At 40.8% G+C, this 16,910-nt stretch overlaps 1 protein-coding gene across 1 annotated transcript in view; it reads right to left on the bottom strand.

Annotated features, from left to right (window-relative positions):
• Dnah5 (dynein axonemal heavy chain 5) overlaps window positions 1–16,910 on the bottom strand; it is a 235,205-nt gene that overhangs the window by 53,683 nt on the left and 164,612 nt on the right. Inside the window, exons 56-61 of the mRNA XM_021208310.1 lie at window positions 13,699–13,930; window positions 11,731–11,845; window positions 11,389–11,565; window positions 6,993–7,196; window positions 2,192–2,371; window positions 631–768 (exon numbers count right to left, since the gene is read on the bottom strand). Of these exons, the coding sequence (XP_021063969.1) occupies window positions 631–768; window positions 2,192–2,371; window positions 6,993–7,196; window positions 11,389–11,565; window positions 11,731–11,845; window positions 13,699–13,930 (1,046 nt within the window). The remainder of the gene's footprint in view (window positions 1–630; window positions 769–2,191; window positions 2,372–6,992; window positions 7,197–11,388; window positions 11,566–11,730; window positions 11,846–13,698; window positions 13,931–16,910) is intronic.

Here is a 16,910-nt window from a genome sequence, read left to right as displayed (position 1 = left end):
TGAAAGGCAATGTGAGTTTCTTTTTATTGTAAGTAAGTGTTGAGAGAGAGAGAGAGAGAGAGAGAGAGAGAGAGAGAGAGAGAGAGAGAGAGAGATAAAAAGCTTGTAGACAATCACTGTGCATAGAGTATACACCTACTGTCACATCCATGTAACAGGGAGACCTTAAGTCAACATCAAAATATCCAAGTCCTGCCCAGGCTGTGACTGATCAGCTTAAAGCCAGAACTCTCCGTTGGCGTTCGTGCTTTGGTTGTTTTGTGAAAAATAAAATGATCTGCCCCACCTACTTATAAAAACTGTTTGAAAGATTAAATGTAATGGTGTGGGAAGGGATGACTTCAGACACACAGGGGTCCTCATTCTGCTCAGGCATAGAGAGACTTGAACCATTATCCCTAGAACCAGTTTCCTCCTGGGTGGACCACGCTGAGCCTTACTTATCAATAGCTTTGGGTGTTAGTTAAAAACAAGGTCAAGGCCTCAGCAGAGGATCATGTGCTGTGTGTGCATTATAAAACTCAGTGAACTCTTGTGGAAAACCAACCCTTCAGAGAGAGATAAGACTCTCTGAAGATAGGGCTGAGAGCTCTCGAGGACGGAATGTGTGAGCCTCCCTTCCACACCTACCTGCTTCTCCGTCATGGCCTGTTCGTACTCTGCCTGCACCAAGTCAAGCTCTGCCTGCTTGGCATCCAGCTCAGCCTGGGCTTTCTGCAGGTCCTGCATGGCCAGGATGTGACGATTCTCTTGCACTATCAAGTTGGCCTGCAGGGGACACAGGGTGAGGAAGAAGCAGGGAGTCCCCAGGCACCCACGCCTTAGATGGCGGGAGTTCCATTAGGGCACACACTTACAGATGTGCTTTACTCTGACTCTGCGATCACCTCAAACTTCATGAACCCAAACCCATAATTAATGTCAATGTTTATCCATGCTTATAACCATGAAATTATAAAGCATTAGAATAACAATCTGCAAATTTATTTTCTATACAGTTGTAAGCAAAATACCTAAGAACTATTTTAGGCTACAGAGACCAAAATGCAAAATAAAAGCTTCTAAAGATTTATTTTTTAAAAATAAAAATTATAAGCCAACATTGTAGATGACAGGTTAGACTTGACCTTCAGTGGAAGCTGAAATATAAACCCCGGAGAAAAATTTTCATTGTTCTGCTTTGGCGAGTCTCTGTTTAATGATTTCAGTTCCCTATACTTAAGAAAATACAATAAAACAAAAAGTATACATTATTATGTTTGCTGGGGAAATATAAAATAAATTGCCATGCATTTCTCGTGACCAATCTTGAGCTTGCTGGAATCTCCAGTGGTCACTTTCCATAGTATCAGCAAGCATGCTATCAACTGTCTTCTCTGAAATTCTCTGGCTCAGGACAAGTCTTTGAAGCTTTCCATAGTTCTGGAAACCTGAGACTCACCCTCTAAACCCTGTATTCTCCCTTTGATACTCTTGATTTTTTTATCATACTTACTAAGTTTATTGGGTAGCTAGCAATTATAAGTAAGTAAATCTTGGTTTATGGCTGGGAAAGATCAAATGTACAAAAACAAAATCAAGCCACAAACTACGATCATTGAGACATGAGTACTATAGGGCTTGTGTTTTTTAAATGTGTTCATCTCTCTGTTTGCCAAAAAGTGGGTGTCTTTTTAATAGTGATGGCAAATATGGAAATAACACTCATAAATTCAGCTACTTGGGGGAAATGTAGGGTTAGGCTCAAAACCACATTTAATTACAAATAGCTGACATTCTTGCCTGAGGTGCAATAAAGGGAAAGAGAAAGCTCTTCTTCAAAGACCAGAATTTCTGGCACTGGTATCTATGTTTTCACCCTGTCTCATTCATAGGATTCCTTTGCTTAAGATCTTGAACATTGTTGGAGAATATTCTGTGCCCTAATTTTCTTGTCTTATGTTTAAGCAACTCACAATAGACTCAGTGTCTTCACAAAGAATAAAATCATGCTTAAAAGCTCCTGAAATTTCGGAGCCATGTTTTAAAGATGAAAGAAACATGTTAGTCTCCATCATTCAGAACCTCACTCTCTTATGGATTCAAGGACAAATGCACTGACTGCCAAAGGGCCTGAGCTGTAAGAAGACCGACCAGTTGACCCTGCAGTTCTCCCCGCCACAGGTCACAGGGCTCACTCTAGGAGGCCTACCTTCAGAGGGAGCACCTCCTTGTTTATAGAAAAAAAGGAAGCCATAGCTTTGGTCCAGGAACAAAGACCGGCTACATTCCCACAGACACGCTTGGCCGTCTCGATGTTGTAGTCGGACATTTCAAAGTACGGGTTCAGAAATTCTATCACTTCTTCATTGATCATGTCTTTGGGGAACTGCTGTAGAAGGAAAAACGTGAAATCATGTCAAAAATACTTACTTTATGAGGTATATCTAAACTCACATTCTGCTTTCAATGTAAAAGAAACCAGGAAGCATCCGAAGCTAGACAAATGGTTTGTGATTTGTTTGTTTGTTTGCTTGCTTTGTTTTTGTTGGTTTGTCAGTGTCTCGGGATAGTGGGTCTTAAAGTCTTAAAGCTGGAAGCACAGTGCGGAATGATTGCAAAAGAAGTCTACCAGCATGTGCTCTGTCCCTGCTGCAGACACCCCACCCTGGTTAAATACACTGGGATCATATTTAGATGATGAACACTATTACAGTAATTAGAATTTCAAACACAGTAAAAAAAACTTCTTTCCATTAATCCTAAATAGGTGAATTATAAACCCATAATATCAACAGTGAAAAAAACAAAAACACACACAGCTATATTCAGGCTAAGGACATATAGATTTAGCATTTATCAGCAACTAAATGCTTAATAGCTTCAGACAGAAGTTCTATTAAACTCACATGAAATGCGAGAGCAATAACTTGGACACTGCACCTTGAGAATGATGAATTAATTTTTAATCATAGAGCTTTCACAAATATGAGAGAATTATTATCTCCTGGAGAAATGTAATTTTAAGACACAGCAGAAATGGATTTATAATGCCTTCCTGCACCAGGAAGAAAAGTCCAGCCACGATTAAATTGAATGTTTAAAAAAAAATAATGTTTTCTCTTCTAAAAGGGTGATTATTTTCCAGGTATAAATAAATCTAGAAACTGGTAATTACATGGAATAAACCTTCACAGACCGTGGATAGCAGAGTCGAACACCCTTTCATTCAGACCTTGCTTGACACGAGTTTCTTTCATGAGACTTAGAAAATAGTGGAGTTCTCATAAGCAGTGAACGTCCATCAAATGCTCAAGGGAGATGTGGAGTCATTCACAAGGAATGTATTCAAAGTCCAACGGCACTGTCACCTCGTCTCCTAGTTGCCTGGGCAAGTCAACCACCTACTGATTTCATAGGCAACTCGTATCTGAGGCAGAGAGAAGGCACTTTATGATGCCTTAGCTTCAGCTGGCACATGAAGGATGCCGAATTGAAAACTGAAGGAAAGGTGATGCTGAAAGTGTAGCTTGAAGAACAGGCACAGAGTGGGTATTTCCAGTTAGTTGTCTCAAGATCTAAATCTGGAAGATAAGACACTAAAACTTCTGGAAGGAAAACGTAAGAGGATTTATTCTGTCTCAGAGAGAGCCAAGATCTAAATGGAACACAGAAAATGCTATTAAGGAGAATATCAATAAAGAGTCCTACATTAAAATTAAGAATCCCAGCTTAGCAAAAGACAGCAGCAATAAAGTGAACAAGCCAGGAAGTGGCTGAAGATATCTGTAGCATTCGTAAAGTATTTGAAATCCAACAGATAAAGTTTAACAATGGGCTGGAGAGATGGCTCAGTGCTAAAGAGTGCACGTGGCTCGTGCAAAGGACCCATGTTCCTCACACCCACAAGGTGGCTCGGCCACTGGCAGGTCCAGGTCCAGGGATCCTGACTTGCTTTTGCAGCATCTGTAGGCACCAGACACACTCATGCAAGCAAACACTCATATACCTAAAATGAAAATAAATAATTAAATCTTTAAAACTAGTTTTAGCAGAAGGAGGCAAAAATATTCTGGGAGTCAGAGAGTCAGAGAGTTCCCAGTGAGATTATGTCTCCTTGGGATGCCAGAAACTACACTGACAAAGTTTCATGACCCATGTGACTTGCCCAAAGGTAAGCTGAACAAGGCACCAATAAAAACACCAAAGTGGGCAGGGAAACTCCATAAGGCCCTAGCCCTACACAAAGAACTACAGGAGCTAAGGAATGCTGTGACTGGAAGAAGTTTCCCAGGGAAAGGCAAACCAATTTGTTAGCCAGTACCTAATGGTCCACCTTGAAAACACATATAGCAGTGACAGTATACAAACTGAGCAGGTTGTATTTACATATTTAGTAGTACAAATATATGAGTATATGCACATATAACAATTGATGAAAATAAAGTCCATGAATTTTAAAGAGAACAAGGAGGGGTACATGAGAGGCGATCAAAGGAAGAAAGAAGAGAACAGAAAGATGATGTAATTATAAGTTCAAAAAATAAAAGAAATAATTACAGAAAGAGAGAGGGGGGGCAAATAAGCACTTAACATAAAAATTTCTGAAAGGTTTACAAACCCAACCAAAGATTTTCAGCGCCATTAGCTGTCACCGAAATGCAAATTAAGCCCATAACAAAGGAAACTGCTTCTATCTCACACAAGGACATTGAAAAGCAGAAAACAGTTGGGCTGTGGGGGTGTGCACACAATAAGTCTTGCTGCTGAGTATGTGTGTGACACGACTTAAAAAAAAAAAAAACAAACAAACAAAAAAACCTCTTTCCTACGCTCTACAAAAAACTGAGAAAATGTCTACAATCCATGTCTGAGAAATCCAGCTCCTATGAATATGGCCAACAGAAATGCATGTGTGCCGCTCTAAAGGTTCTGTGTGTCAGCACAGACACCAGATTCATTTGTAATAGCCAAAACTTAGTGACAACCCAAAAACTCCTTCAATGGTCCAGTAGACAAATGAAAGCGATCACGTGGGTCACACTGGGGTCAGAGGATCTCGTGGAAATGACTATAAACCTTTCAGAAAACTCTAAATGCTAGCTGTTAAGTCTGTTTAAGGCTGGTTACATTCACTGGTGATTTAAATATTTGTATTTAGAATAAAGGCAACCTCTGGTTAAAGCTCAGTTTCTCCTGCCTTTCCTAGGCTTCCCATCACCTACACTTTGTAGTTCACTGGCGCCAGCTGCACCTGTGTGGTGTAATTCTACAGGACGCCGTGCTGCCTGCCTTTTCCAGACCTGCGTCCCTAGCATCATTTTTGGAATTTGAAACTGGTATTTCTGGAGTAACTGTACTGGGAAAACACTGAAAACCAATGTCTTTGTTCTCTTCTTCTTTTGTCTTACTTTCTTCTTCAAAATAAAGCCTAATTATTGTTGGTATTCGGTCTGGACTTCACCCCCACAGTTACCTGGCAACAGCCAGATATGCTCCTCCCCATAGTTGCCTGGTAACAGCCAGGTAGGCCTAGTCCACTATAAAAGAGGCTGCTTGCCCCCCTCCTCTCTCTCTCTCTCTCTCTCTCTCTCTCTCTCTCTCTCTCTCTCTCTCTCTCTCTTATTCTTGCCTCTCTCCCCATTCCCTTCCCCCCTCTCATGGTCATGGCCAGCCTTTACTTCTCTACTCTCTACTCTCTGCCTTTCTCTCTGCCTCTACCACTCTCCTAACTCCCCTCCCCGTGCCCTGAATAAACTCTATTCTATACTATACAGTCATGTGTAGCTGGTCCTTCAGGGGGAAGGGATGCCTTAGCATGGGCCCGCCAAGGTATCCCCTTCCCCCATCCTTCACCACACCCCCACAGAACATAGTCCTATACCCTTTGTCTTTTTATTATCTCAACAACTATTATGTACTTACCACAGCACCGCCCAATCATATACTAGAAAGCTATAACTGAAAATGAATGCAAAGTCACTTTTGCCACAGTGAGAATAAATCTCATCTATACAGTGAGTGAGGGTCAAAGAAAGGCCTCATACTATGGGATTTTATATGGGAAAATTTCCAAACAAGCAATAATGATGTACGAGAGAAGAGGATAGTGTTTACTTTATGAGAGGTAACTGGCTTGCTTTAAGCTTGGAAGATACTATATATTTTTCTGCTTTGGGTGATGATTAATATGTGTTTATGTATTCATTAAGTAGGACTCTTAAAATTTGAATATTACATATACAACAAAGTTACAAATTTATGAATTACTCCTCCAATAGTACTACTGCCAACACCAAATTATAAACATGAGCACAGGCAGTGGATTACGGGTATCTATAAACCCCCAAAGCAAACCAAGCATATTCATGAGAAATACCATATCTGTGCTGAAAACATACAGAACGTTCTCTCAGCGCTGTCCCCTGAACAATATAGTGTAACAAACTGGGCATGGTGGCACGTGCTTGTGATCCCAACCCTGGAGATTATGAGGCTGATGATTCATGGGCTCCAGTAGGATACATAGTGAGGTCATCGAACGAGAACAAAATGGCCAGTGACCAGGCAGCATTTACACGATGTTGGGATTGTAAATAATCAAGCAGTCATTTACAGCCTACAGGAGGACATGCTAGGATATACGCAAAGCCTGTGTGTCTTTACATAAGGAACCTGAGCATCCTCACATTCCTGCATCCACGGGGAGTCCTGAAGGTGCTGAGGATAACCTCATCTGTTTTTATATGTGGATAATTCATCCATCTATGTAGTCTCATAAGAACGACTTTGCCAACTTTTATTGGAGTTTGCCTGGCAACTTAGCTAAAAGTGGCCAGAAAAGGTCTAACACTCATGTCGGGAAGAGAGCGCTCTACTACAAAAGAGCACTCAAGTGCATTTCCAAACTACAAATATAGAATTAATTATTTTTAGAAATGAACTCTATTAAAAGGCTCAGCTACGACAGACAACTGGGTCCCCTCTTAGACCATTTCTGTTGAAAGACCAACCTGTAGGTTCTGGAGAAAGTTTCCTGCCGTCATCAATTTCAAAGATTCCTGCCAGGAAGGCATGGTGCAGCCTTTGTCCAGGTCAATTTTCACCGCATTGACCCTCCTCTGAAACAGCAGCAGCACACAGTCCATGATTCGCATGATGAGGTGAGGGGGTCGGCCCAGGGTGCGCACTGTGGCGATGTCAGAGGGCTTGATGGTCTGTGGGATGGAGCATGGTGCTCAGATAAGGAAATGCAGACAAACAAACTTCTGTGTCTGAACACTGGTGCTTTCACAGAGAACGGACAGCACGTTCAAATTAATAGTCATAAGGTTTGTTGCCATATTTAAGGCCGAAGAAATGAATGCCCTACAAAGTCAAAATTCTTTATAATTCTCTTTCCATTTTTATTTTTTTTAATTAACTTACAAACCTGCAAGTTTTATGTTTTAGGGGCTTTTGGGGTGGTTGTTTTGTTTTTTGTTGTTTTGTTTTGTTTTGTTTTGTTTGTTTGTTTGTTTGTTTGTTTTCTGCAACAGGGTTTCTCTGTATAGCCCTGGCTGTCCTGGAACTCACTCTGAAGACCAGGCTGGCCTCGAACTCAGAAATCCACCTCCCAAGTCCTGGGACTAAAGACGTGCACCACCGCTACCCGGCTTATGTTTATTTTTTAAGATATTTTATTTTTCATTATGTACAGGAGTGGTGTGTGCAGGTGAGTACAGGTGTCTATGAAGGTTAGAACATCAGACCTGTCTAGGGCTGGAGTTACATGCAGTTCTGATCCACCCAACAGTGTGCTAGAGAGCGAACTTGAATCTTCTGCAAGAACAGTACATGCTTTGAACTGCTAAGCCGTCCTCTTCAGAAACCTTGTCACAGATTCCTTAATGGCGTTTTCACACATACTTAGCTTTGGCTGACCCTTGTCATTCCTAGCATCCTCCTCCTATTTTTCCTGTCCCCCTTTTTGAAAACTTGTACTCCCAGTGGTCTCCCATTTTCATGTCACATTTATACCAATACCCTCTCTACTTTCCTCCCTTAGAACCTCATTTTATAATATATGGGACTGGAAACTTTTATATTTAGTGAGATACCTCCACTTCAGAAAGACATACAGTGTATGTTCTCTCTTGCACACAGATCCTAGCTTCCTTTATACGTGTGTACTCATGTGATGTTAGGTGAGCATAGAGGCCGTATTTTTACAATTTTAAGGAGCAGCAAGAGGAGAGAAATGTTGGTGAGCAGATATGGAACTGTGACATCCCTAAAACTGTACAGACTTCTTTGTGTTTCTTTAAAAAAAAAAAGTAGTCTAAAACAAAATACTCAGCACTTAAGTAGTTACCAGGGTTTGAAATGAGGAAAAATACTATATTCACAGGGCCCTTTTGCTCATTAGCTATGTGGGTCAAGAATCTGCCTCTTCTAAAGCAACTGAGACTGTCACAGTGGACTGACACCAGAGGGTAGCCTTGGGGCTGACAGATTGGATAATTAGAGGTTTCTTAGCTGGGAACTGACCTTTAAATGAAGAGAGTTGGACAATTCGAATTTCACAGGGCTCTCACGAAGGCTCTATTCCAATTCTAGCACAGATATTCTTATGCAGCAAATTACTTAGTAATCAGCCTCCTTTAGTTGGTAGCATTTTCTTGGCTGAACTTTTTATGAAATCAGTATTGGAGAAAGATGAGTCTAATGCAGGCTTGCTTCCAGGACAAAGAGCGCATGACCCTGTGCGTTCGTGTCTTAAAGCCTTCTTATCTACATCCCCTGTCAGCGGATGAACGTTCTCAGAGATGGAGTGCACACTCACACTCAATTGAGTAATTGGCTGTAAAGAGCTGTGTCTCAATCTACCAGCATTTCTGAAAGCTAGACAGCTAGAGAAGGTAATTGGAGGTGACTAACTGGAAATGTCAGGCCCTTATTTGAGATGTGTGACTTCTGAGGACAGAGGTAAAAAAAGCGACAGCCAGTGGGAAACTAGGATAAAGTTACACTTACACAAAAATGTGTCAGTTATGTAGGCTGACAGTTGTGTGCTTATATCAGGCACATGAGTAAGGGAGTTAGTGTTGATACTGTATCTAGAGCCCAAAGTGTTTCTGGTAACTATTGGATTCCATTCTCTGCATCTGCAGTAACATGGGTATGTGTAAGGCCTTAAACGCCATGGCAAGATAACAGTTACTTACCATTTGAACACACTCTATTTTTGCTTCCATCTGTTAAAGTCTGGTTAAACATTCAGGTAGGAAGGGACATATTCTTCTTTTAATGATTTATCTATTTATTTTATGTGTATGGATGCTTCCTGAATGTATGTGAACTGTTTGCATACCTAGTTCCCACAGAGGTCAGAAGAGGGAGTTAGCTCCCCAGAACTGAGATTACAGATAGTTCTGAGCCAATGTGTGGGTCCTGGGACTTGAACTAGGTGATCCAACATGCCGTTCTCTAAACCACTGAGCTATCTCTTCAGCCTGCTGAGACATATTCTTTGTTATGGGCTCTTCTCAGATTGGCATAACCTGATGATGCAATGTTTGTGTCTAGTTGCATCTAGAGTTCTCTTAGAATAGACTCATAGTACCACTTTTCAAGATCTCAAAATAATTGTCCTTCAAAAATCCAAGATTGGTCCCTAGGGCAATACTGCTAGGATGTGAGGGAGCCTTTCTGGAAGTAGAACATAGATGAAAACCACTATTGAGTCCTGCCCTTTTGAAGGGGATACTGGGACTTCATTTCATCCTCTCTTCTTTTGCTGTTCTAAAGCGAGCAGTTTTCTGCCATGGCCATATTATGCTGCCTCATACCAGACTCAAGCACTAAATGTGTAAGTTAAAACAGGCCTGGTCTCTTCATACAGGAATTATCTCCAGTATTTTGTTATACTAACATGAAGCTTACAAACACTTCATCACCTTACCTCTGCTCCCACATACGTCTTCACCAGTGGTTACAAGATGCAGAATATTTTAGCTGTAGAGAACTGCAATTTAGAGAAATACTAGAAACATCCTACAATATGAACAGACAATGTCAACACTTAACTCTTAGGGAAATGATGGTCTTCTTTTTAAAAGCAATACCAGAGAAGACTTACACTACAGTTCTGTGATTATAGGTACCCTGGATACAACACGGTTTTAAAAGTTGTTGCTCAGTTCCCTTATCTCAGTATAGTCAACATGACAAAATTCTGAGGGAGGAAGGAGTATATGTCCACAGATCTCAGGGGCTAAAAACCCAGAAGAGCATGAAGAACAGCGGATGATAGCTCAGGCATATCAAATGCAAGTACAGTATAGAAAGTCAGGGAAAAGGAGAAGGCAATATATTCATTGTCTCAATACACAGGAAATACATGTAACTTTCATTATTGTTTTGGTATTGTTGGTTGTGATCCTGGGAACTAAACCCAAAGCCTCACATATGCCGAGCAAGAACTCTACCACTGAGTGGTATATCCTATTAGATCAGAAATGCCTAAAGGAAAAAAAAAAAACCTAAACACTTGGATCAAGGAGACTTGGAAATTTCTCAGGCATCATGTGAAGGAAGAGGTAAGAGAACATAACCTCACTACCAAGCTTTGATGCCCAAATGAGGTCAAATATCCTGCATTAGCAGTGGATACACAGCGTAATTGTTTTTATTTTCATCCATTTCTAAGCCAAGGATCAATAGCCTAAGGGAATAGATGAATAGGAATGAATTAAAGGTAATCTTTAAAAGAGAATCCTGCATCAATCCCTCAACACTGACCTACCGTATAAGTCATGGTCTATCTCACAGAACATAAGAAAGAAAGAAAGAAAGAAAGAAAGAAAGAAAGAAAGAAAGAAAGAAAGAAAGAAAGAAAGAAAGAAAGGAAGGAAGGAAGGAAGGAAGGAAGGAAGGAAGGAAGGAAGGAAGGAAGAAAGAAAGAAAAGAAAAGAAAAACCACTTCCTGTGTGAGGTTATCAGTGCTGTTATGGCCACACGGTTGCCCTGGCCATGTCGGAAGTCACTCCACCTCTGTCATTAAGGGGCTGCACTAAATCAGCAGTCTTCATTTTAGATGATTCAGAACAGACTCAGAGGAAGCATCGTCTCATAGACGGTCCGGTTCAAATCCTCAGTGAGTCCAGAAACATCTTGGAAACTTCATTCAACTCTCCCGCTGACACACAGACTATTAGCGAAAAGGTTGAAGTAACAACCCAAGACTCTCGGCTGCTATTCTGTGACAGGGCTCATTATTCCTTAAAACAATGAGCACATGATGTTCATCTGTCTGTGTGAGATCTATAGGGCTGATCGTCTCTGCAGACACAGCTACACCAGAGGCTAGAGCTCTCGTCTGGTCCACATCGCTTCCCTGGGAGCACCTGCCACCTCCCGAGTGTTCACCTGGAGTGCGGCCTCTGCCTCTTCTAGGGCTGGCTTGGCTGCCTCTAGTTTCTCTTCTGCGATGGCTTTGTCCTTGGCGATGCTGTCTACAATGGCCTGTGCTTTGTCCTTCACCTTCTGCACTTCAGCCCTGACCTTCTCGGCAGCCTGTGCTTTCATTGTTACTTCCTTTAAGACCTGATGAATAGAAAGAAAAAGTATATCCCATCGTGCTGTGGAGGCAGCACACGTTTCTCGCCTTGGGGTGCCGATTTTGTCCACTTTACACGGTTTTCATACAGAACAATAGGTAGTTTACTATAACAGAGATGGAGATCTTCGAGTCAGCGGCCTTCCACCTACCGTGTCTGCTTTCTCATTGGCCACCTGTAGCTCCTTCTCTTTTCCTGCCAGTTCTTTGCTCAGGGCAGCCACCGATTCTGACGCTTCTTTGAGCTTTTCCAATCCAGTATTCATTCTGGAGTTGAAAAATCCAGGCAAGAAATGTTAAAATAATAATAATAATAATAATAATAATAATAATAATAATAATAATAATAAATTGTGGCAAATGCCCTTGTTTTCAGTGTCATTTCGCTAGGAAGTGCAGCAAGGTCATACTGAAGGAATGAGAAGAGATAAAAATCAAACCTGAGAGAGCCTCTCCTGGGAGGGCCATCAAGAATTAGTTCCAAGTGACAGGTGCATATTCTTTGTTAACCATATATAGGGAGTGGACACACGTTGACATGAGCACAGCATGAGGAACTGCCAAATCTAGAGCACACTGCCCACAGCCTAACACCAACACGCTCAGCATAGCCAGAGCTCCATGTAGGTTGAAGGAAAATAACTTGTGGTTTTTTGTTTTTGTTTTTGTTTTGTTTTTCAAAATAGTCCAATGAAATTAAAAGAAGAAAGACGTGAACTCAAGAAACAAAACAAAATTTGAACTAGAACAGATGTGATCTAATTACCTGCATAGACCTAAAATAATGGACCATGGGGTCACTTAAGACTGACCCTATGTGTAGTCAGCCTGTTTGTTTAACCCACCTTTAAGAGAAAAATCTAACAAATAACCCTACTTGCCTTGGATTTTGCATTTAATCAATGTTTACAGCCTAAGCTAGTGAGTAGCTTTAATCATTTTTTTATTATGTTATTTATTTAGTTTACCCTCCCTCCTCTCCTCCCTCTTTCCTCCATCCACCTCTCCTCCCCTTCTCCTCAGAAAAGGGGAGGCCTCCCATATACATCAGCCAGCCTTGCCATAGCAGGTTGCAGTAAAATTGGGTGCATCTTCTATTGAGGCTAGACAAGGCAGCCCAGGTAGGAGAAAGGTAGGCAATGTAGTCAGAGAAGCCCCTGCTCCCCTGTTAGGATTCCCACATGAAGACCCAGCTGCGCAGCTGTTACATATGTGCAGAGGACCTAGGTCCACCCAATGCATGCTCTCTGGTTGGCAGTTCAGTCTCTGTGAGCACCTATGGGCCCAGGTTAGCTGATTCTGTAGGTTTTTTTGTGGTGTCCTTGACCTCTCTGGCTCCTTCAATGAAAGTGTACTTTTCCATGGCCCTGATCCAAAGAGAAATGCACCTGTATATCTATGTTATGGTAACAAATGCTGAAAGCAGATATTGTTTTGAAGGCAATACTAAATGATATTCACCATAAATGCTGCAAATAGCATACAGATATTATGTGATAGGGTTTGTTTGCTGTCTGGGTCAATTGTAGTCAGTTGTATTCAGTGATTTAATACCTTGTAAAGTCCTGTTAAAGATTTCTATAAAGGATCTCTTGTTCTTTCCCTCATTTAATTCTCTCTGTGCCGTTCAATAAATAAAGAGTAAAAGCCCTTTGTTAGGGACAGATATGGACACAGAGAAAGACAAGATAGGAAAAGATAGCAATCAGGCTAGTGTAGATTCAAACTCATACAACAGATAGATTATAAACAAGAGAGACAATGGATACACAGGGAAAGAAGTTGAGAATACAAGCCTGGATTCACTTTTGACCCAACTACTCCAAGGAGAAGTGCTTTGATTTCTTTGGTTTATGCAAGACTGACAAATTTTTGGTACACTGAGGTTATTGATGATTTGAATTGATGTGATTTTGGTGTCACATTTGGGAAATGTGTTTAAACTGATGTACTGTCCTTTAGATATCAGGAGTGTTGACCCCACACTATCCTAACTTGAGAACCCAATTTGTGACAGCCATCGATGTTTCTGGTCATTTCAAAGTCTATCCAACCAACAATTTGGCTCTGGGATGAGAGCCAGTGCTTCAAGGTGACTTTTCTTTGCCCTTGACACTCACCTGCTGGCCAGGCTCTGCACTTCCGCATGCTTTTCTTCATATATGAATTTATAGCCCTGAATAAAGGAGAGGTATGATTTGGGCGTCACATGGGTAGAGCGCCGGAACCTCTGGAAGTAATCAGCGCATTTCTCAGCTACCCCATCCTGAAAGGAGCCCATGCACTGGACCAGTTCCTTCTTGATCTCCGCCGTGCAGTCAATGGTATAGGATGAGAGAAAGTGTTCCGACACTAGGAAGAATAAACGCAACACTGTGTGAAACAGGCGCGCCAATGCCATGTTCAAAGTTACCTGACTGTGGTTCCTAGGCCCGCACACAATCTTTGTTGCCCCTGGAGAACGATCTCTCGGTACTTTGGGGCAGTTTTATTGTCCCTTTCATATATAATGCCTTAAAAACTTTAGATTTGGCACCACTCCTTGTTTTCTGTAAGTTGGAGAGAAGTCTTTTCTGTGTAGCAGCAGAGATCAATGGCAGGCAGCCAGCCAGGTTTGTGGGTTACATAAGCACAAAATGATACAAACAATGGAGCCATCAGTGCCCACGTGCCACTCAGACTCACTTAGTCTTTAGCTAACTCGGAACTGGGTCAGTCCTTTAATTCCTTTCGAATAGGTCATTTCTCATGCAAAAATGCTCATCACTACATTTGAGTTGTCGTCATTTATGTTTTTTGGTTCTCATTTTTTGTTTTTTTGTTGTTGGTTTCTGTTTTTGTTTTTTAGTTTTTTAGGTCTTTTTTTAATTTTTGTTTTGTTTTGTTTTATAAACGCTAGTCATCTTAGTCTTAAAAGCAGTGACTGGCTATTTGTGATCAGGCCTAATTTACAGCATCCTTTAGAGACGTTTGACTACAAATCTCCTAGTAGAGACTTTTATCTTGTTCACAAGGTCTAACAGTGAATTAACTATAAGACACACTGTCCACTGTAAAAACAACCCAGTTCTGAGCGTGATGACAAACATCTTGAATCCCAGAGCTGAGGAGACAGAGATAGGCAGATCTCTTGAGTTCAGGATCAGTCAGGTCTACATCTGAGCTATTCTATACTATAAAGTCTCAAACAAAGAAAAAGAATAGGCCATAAAGTAAGATCAAATCTATGGCCAAAGTACACTGTGTTAACACTGTCTATCCATCATGGAAATGGGTGAGGGAAAAAAATCTAAAACACTCCATACATGGTTTAAGGATTATATATAATGTATATTTAAAATTATGACAAGCATTTTGAATATCTTATAAGAAATAGCATATGTGCATAAGAGTCAAAGATAGAAATAGGACTGGCAGAAATAAGAGAGAAAGAAAAAGAATCCAGTGAGCTAGAGACTGACATAAAGAATAGTAGCCATTTATCACTAGATCCTAATCAGTGAATTAAGTTCTCAGTGGAAGCAAACAGGGACCATTCACCAAATTGCTTGACAATAACACTTACTAAGTAGTAAAAGGTAGTAAATTAAAATATCTGTGACTTGTGTTTCCCAAATAAGTTCATCGGGGACTGTAAGGAACAGCTAAAATTTCAATAACCTAATAAGCTTAAATCGGGACACTGGAAACAGGAAGAATTTATACCGATGAAATAAAGTTACTTACTTATTTTTGCAATGTTAGGCAAGAAGTTAGGGCCTCGCCTATAATAGACAATTGTCCTACCATTGAGCTACACCTTCAGACCCTCTTGGGAAAATCTTACAGTTATTAGGCAGAATAGTCAAAACATTTATTGTGTGGCACATATAATTCAAACGCTCTCGTTGGCATTACGGGATGGCTTCCAGGAATTTGCCATTATCTTCAAACTTCTTTATATTCACTGTGCAATGAACGCACTTGAATGAACCAAATCTCTTGGTAAAAACATATATTGAAAACATGCTTTAAATCCTAAAGTACTTGACACCTGACATGCTCCCCGAAGCTGCCTGGTGGCTGGGCACTGAAGACTGCGTGCCAGGGAGTTATCCTGAGGGATGTTTACTGCTCTGTCTTATTTAATTTTCCAGAAGTGTCAGTAAAATAAAAATGTAAATCCTTAGAATTCATCTCACCTTATTTATTTTTATTTTAGAAGGGACCAAAAGGCAAATAGCTACATAAATGAAAGGGTAACCTTACTGATGTTTTCTGTTATCATAGCATAAATAATAATAAGTATCCCTTGGTATTGGCCAGAGTGTAGATAAGTAGGGCAACTCTTGGTGGCATGAGCAATCCCTCGGTCTAATCAGAGGTGTGTCTATCTTAAGCCATGGTAAGGGAGGGGAGGAATAATAGGGTGTTCAGTGAGATGATGTGCTTCTCCTCCCCAGAATTCCCAGCCCTAGCGCACACGGTCCTGCGCTGAGCCACAGCCAAGCAGCTCCACAAGCCGGCCTGCTTTTCTTTTCTTCTTTCTATCTCATTGCTTTTCTCTTTTGTTTGAGCCTTTTTTGTTAGTTAATTATTATATGATTTACATTCAAAATGCTGCCCCGCCCCCTCCAGTCCTTTCTATCTCTTTTCTAAGCACACTTTCCATGTAACAGTCTGGGCTTCCCCAGTGTCTTTGGCTTTGACCTCCATGACAGCTTAAGCAGAATGTGTTTCTACCTTTTCTCCTGTGCTCTCCTCTTCTGGGCAGTTGCTGAGGCATTCAGCTTGCCTGTCCGGGGCTTGTGTTTTCATTAAGTATCTAAAAAATTGCCTTTGAGCTTCCACTTGAGTCTACTCTTAGGTTTTGTTTTTGTTTTTGTTTTTTTGGTTTTGTTTTTGCTTTTTCATTAGTGAGACTAAGATTCTCAGGAAAAGATGTGGATTTTCCCTGTATCACTGATGCTTATACAGCATATCCACTGAGTCACCTCCCATGCTCAAACTTTTCAACTTTAATAAATATCAACCTAATCTCTGTGTATTAAAATATCTATTATGTATATATACATCAGCCTTGCTATTGAAGAGGCTTTCACTAAGTAGGATCAATAAGCAAGGCACAGCAAACACTCAACTGAGTGTAAATCACAATCTGTGATCAAGGCAAAGCCTTTGAGTATCACTGAAAAACTGGGGTCACTGTATATTTAATCAAAGAAACATATATGGAAGACTTCACTCTCTGGCAACCATACTTTAATTAAGAAGAAGAAGAAGAAGAAGAAGAAGAAGAAGAAGAAGAAGAAGAAGAAGAAGAAGAAGAAGAAGAAGAAGAAGAAGAAGAAGA

This window comes from Mus pahari, chromosome 11 (assembly GCF_900095145.1).
Source record: "Mus pahari chromosome 11, PAHARI_EIJ_v1.1, whole genome shotgun sequence".
NCBI lineage: Eukaryota > Metazoa > Chordata > Mammalia > Rodentia > Muridae > Mus > Mus pahari.
The sequence above is the reverse complement of the archived record's forward strand: the minus strand, read 5'-3'. Positions and strand labels throughout refer to the sequence as shown.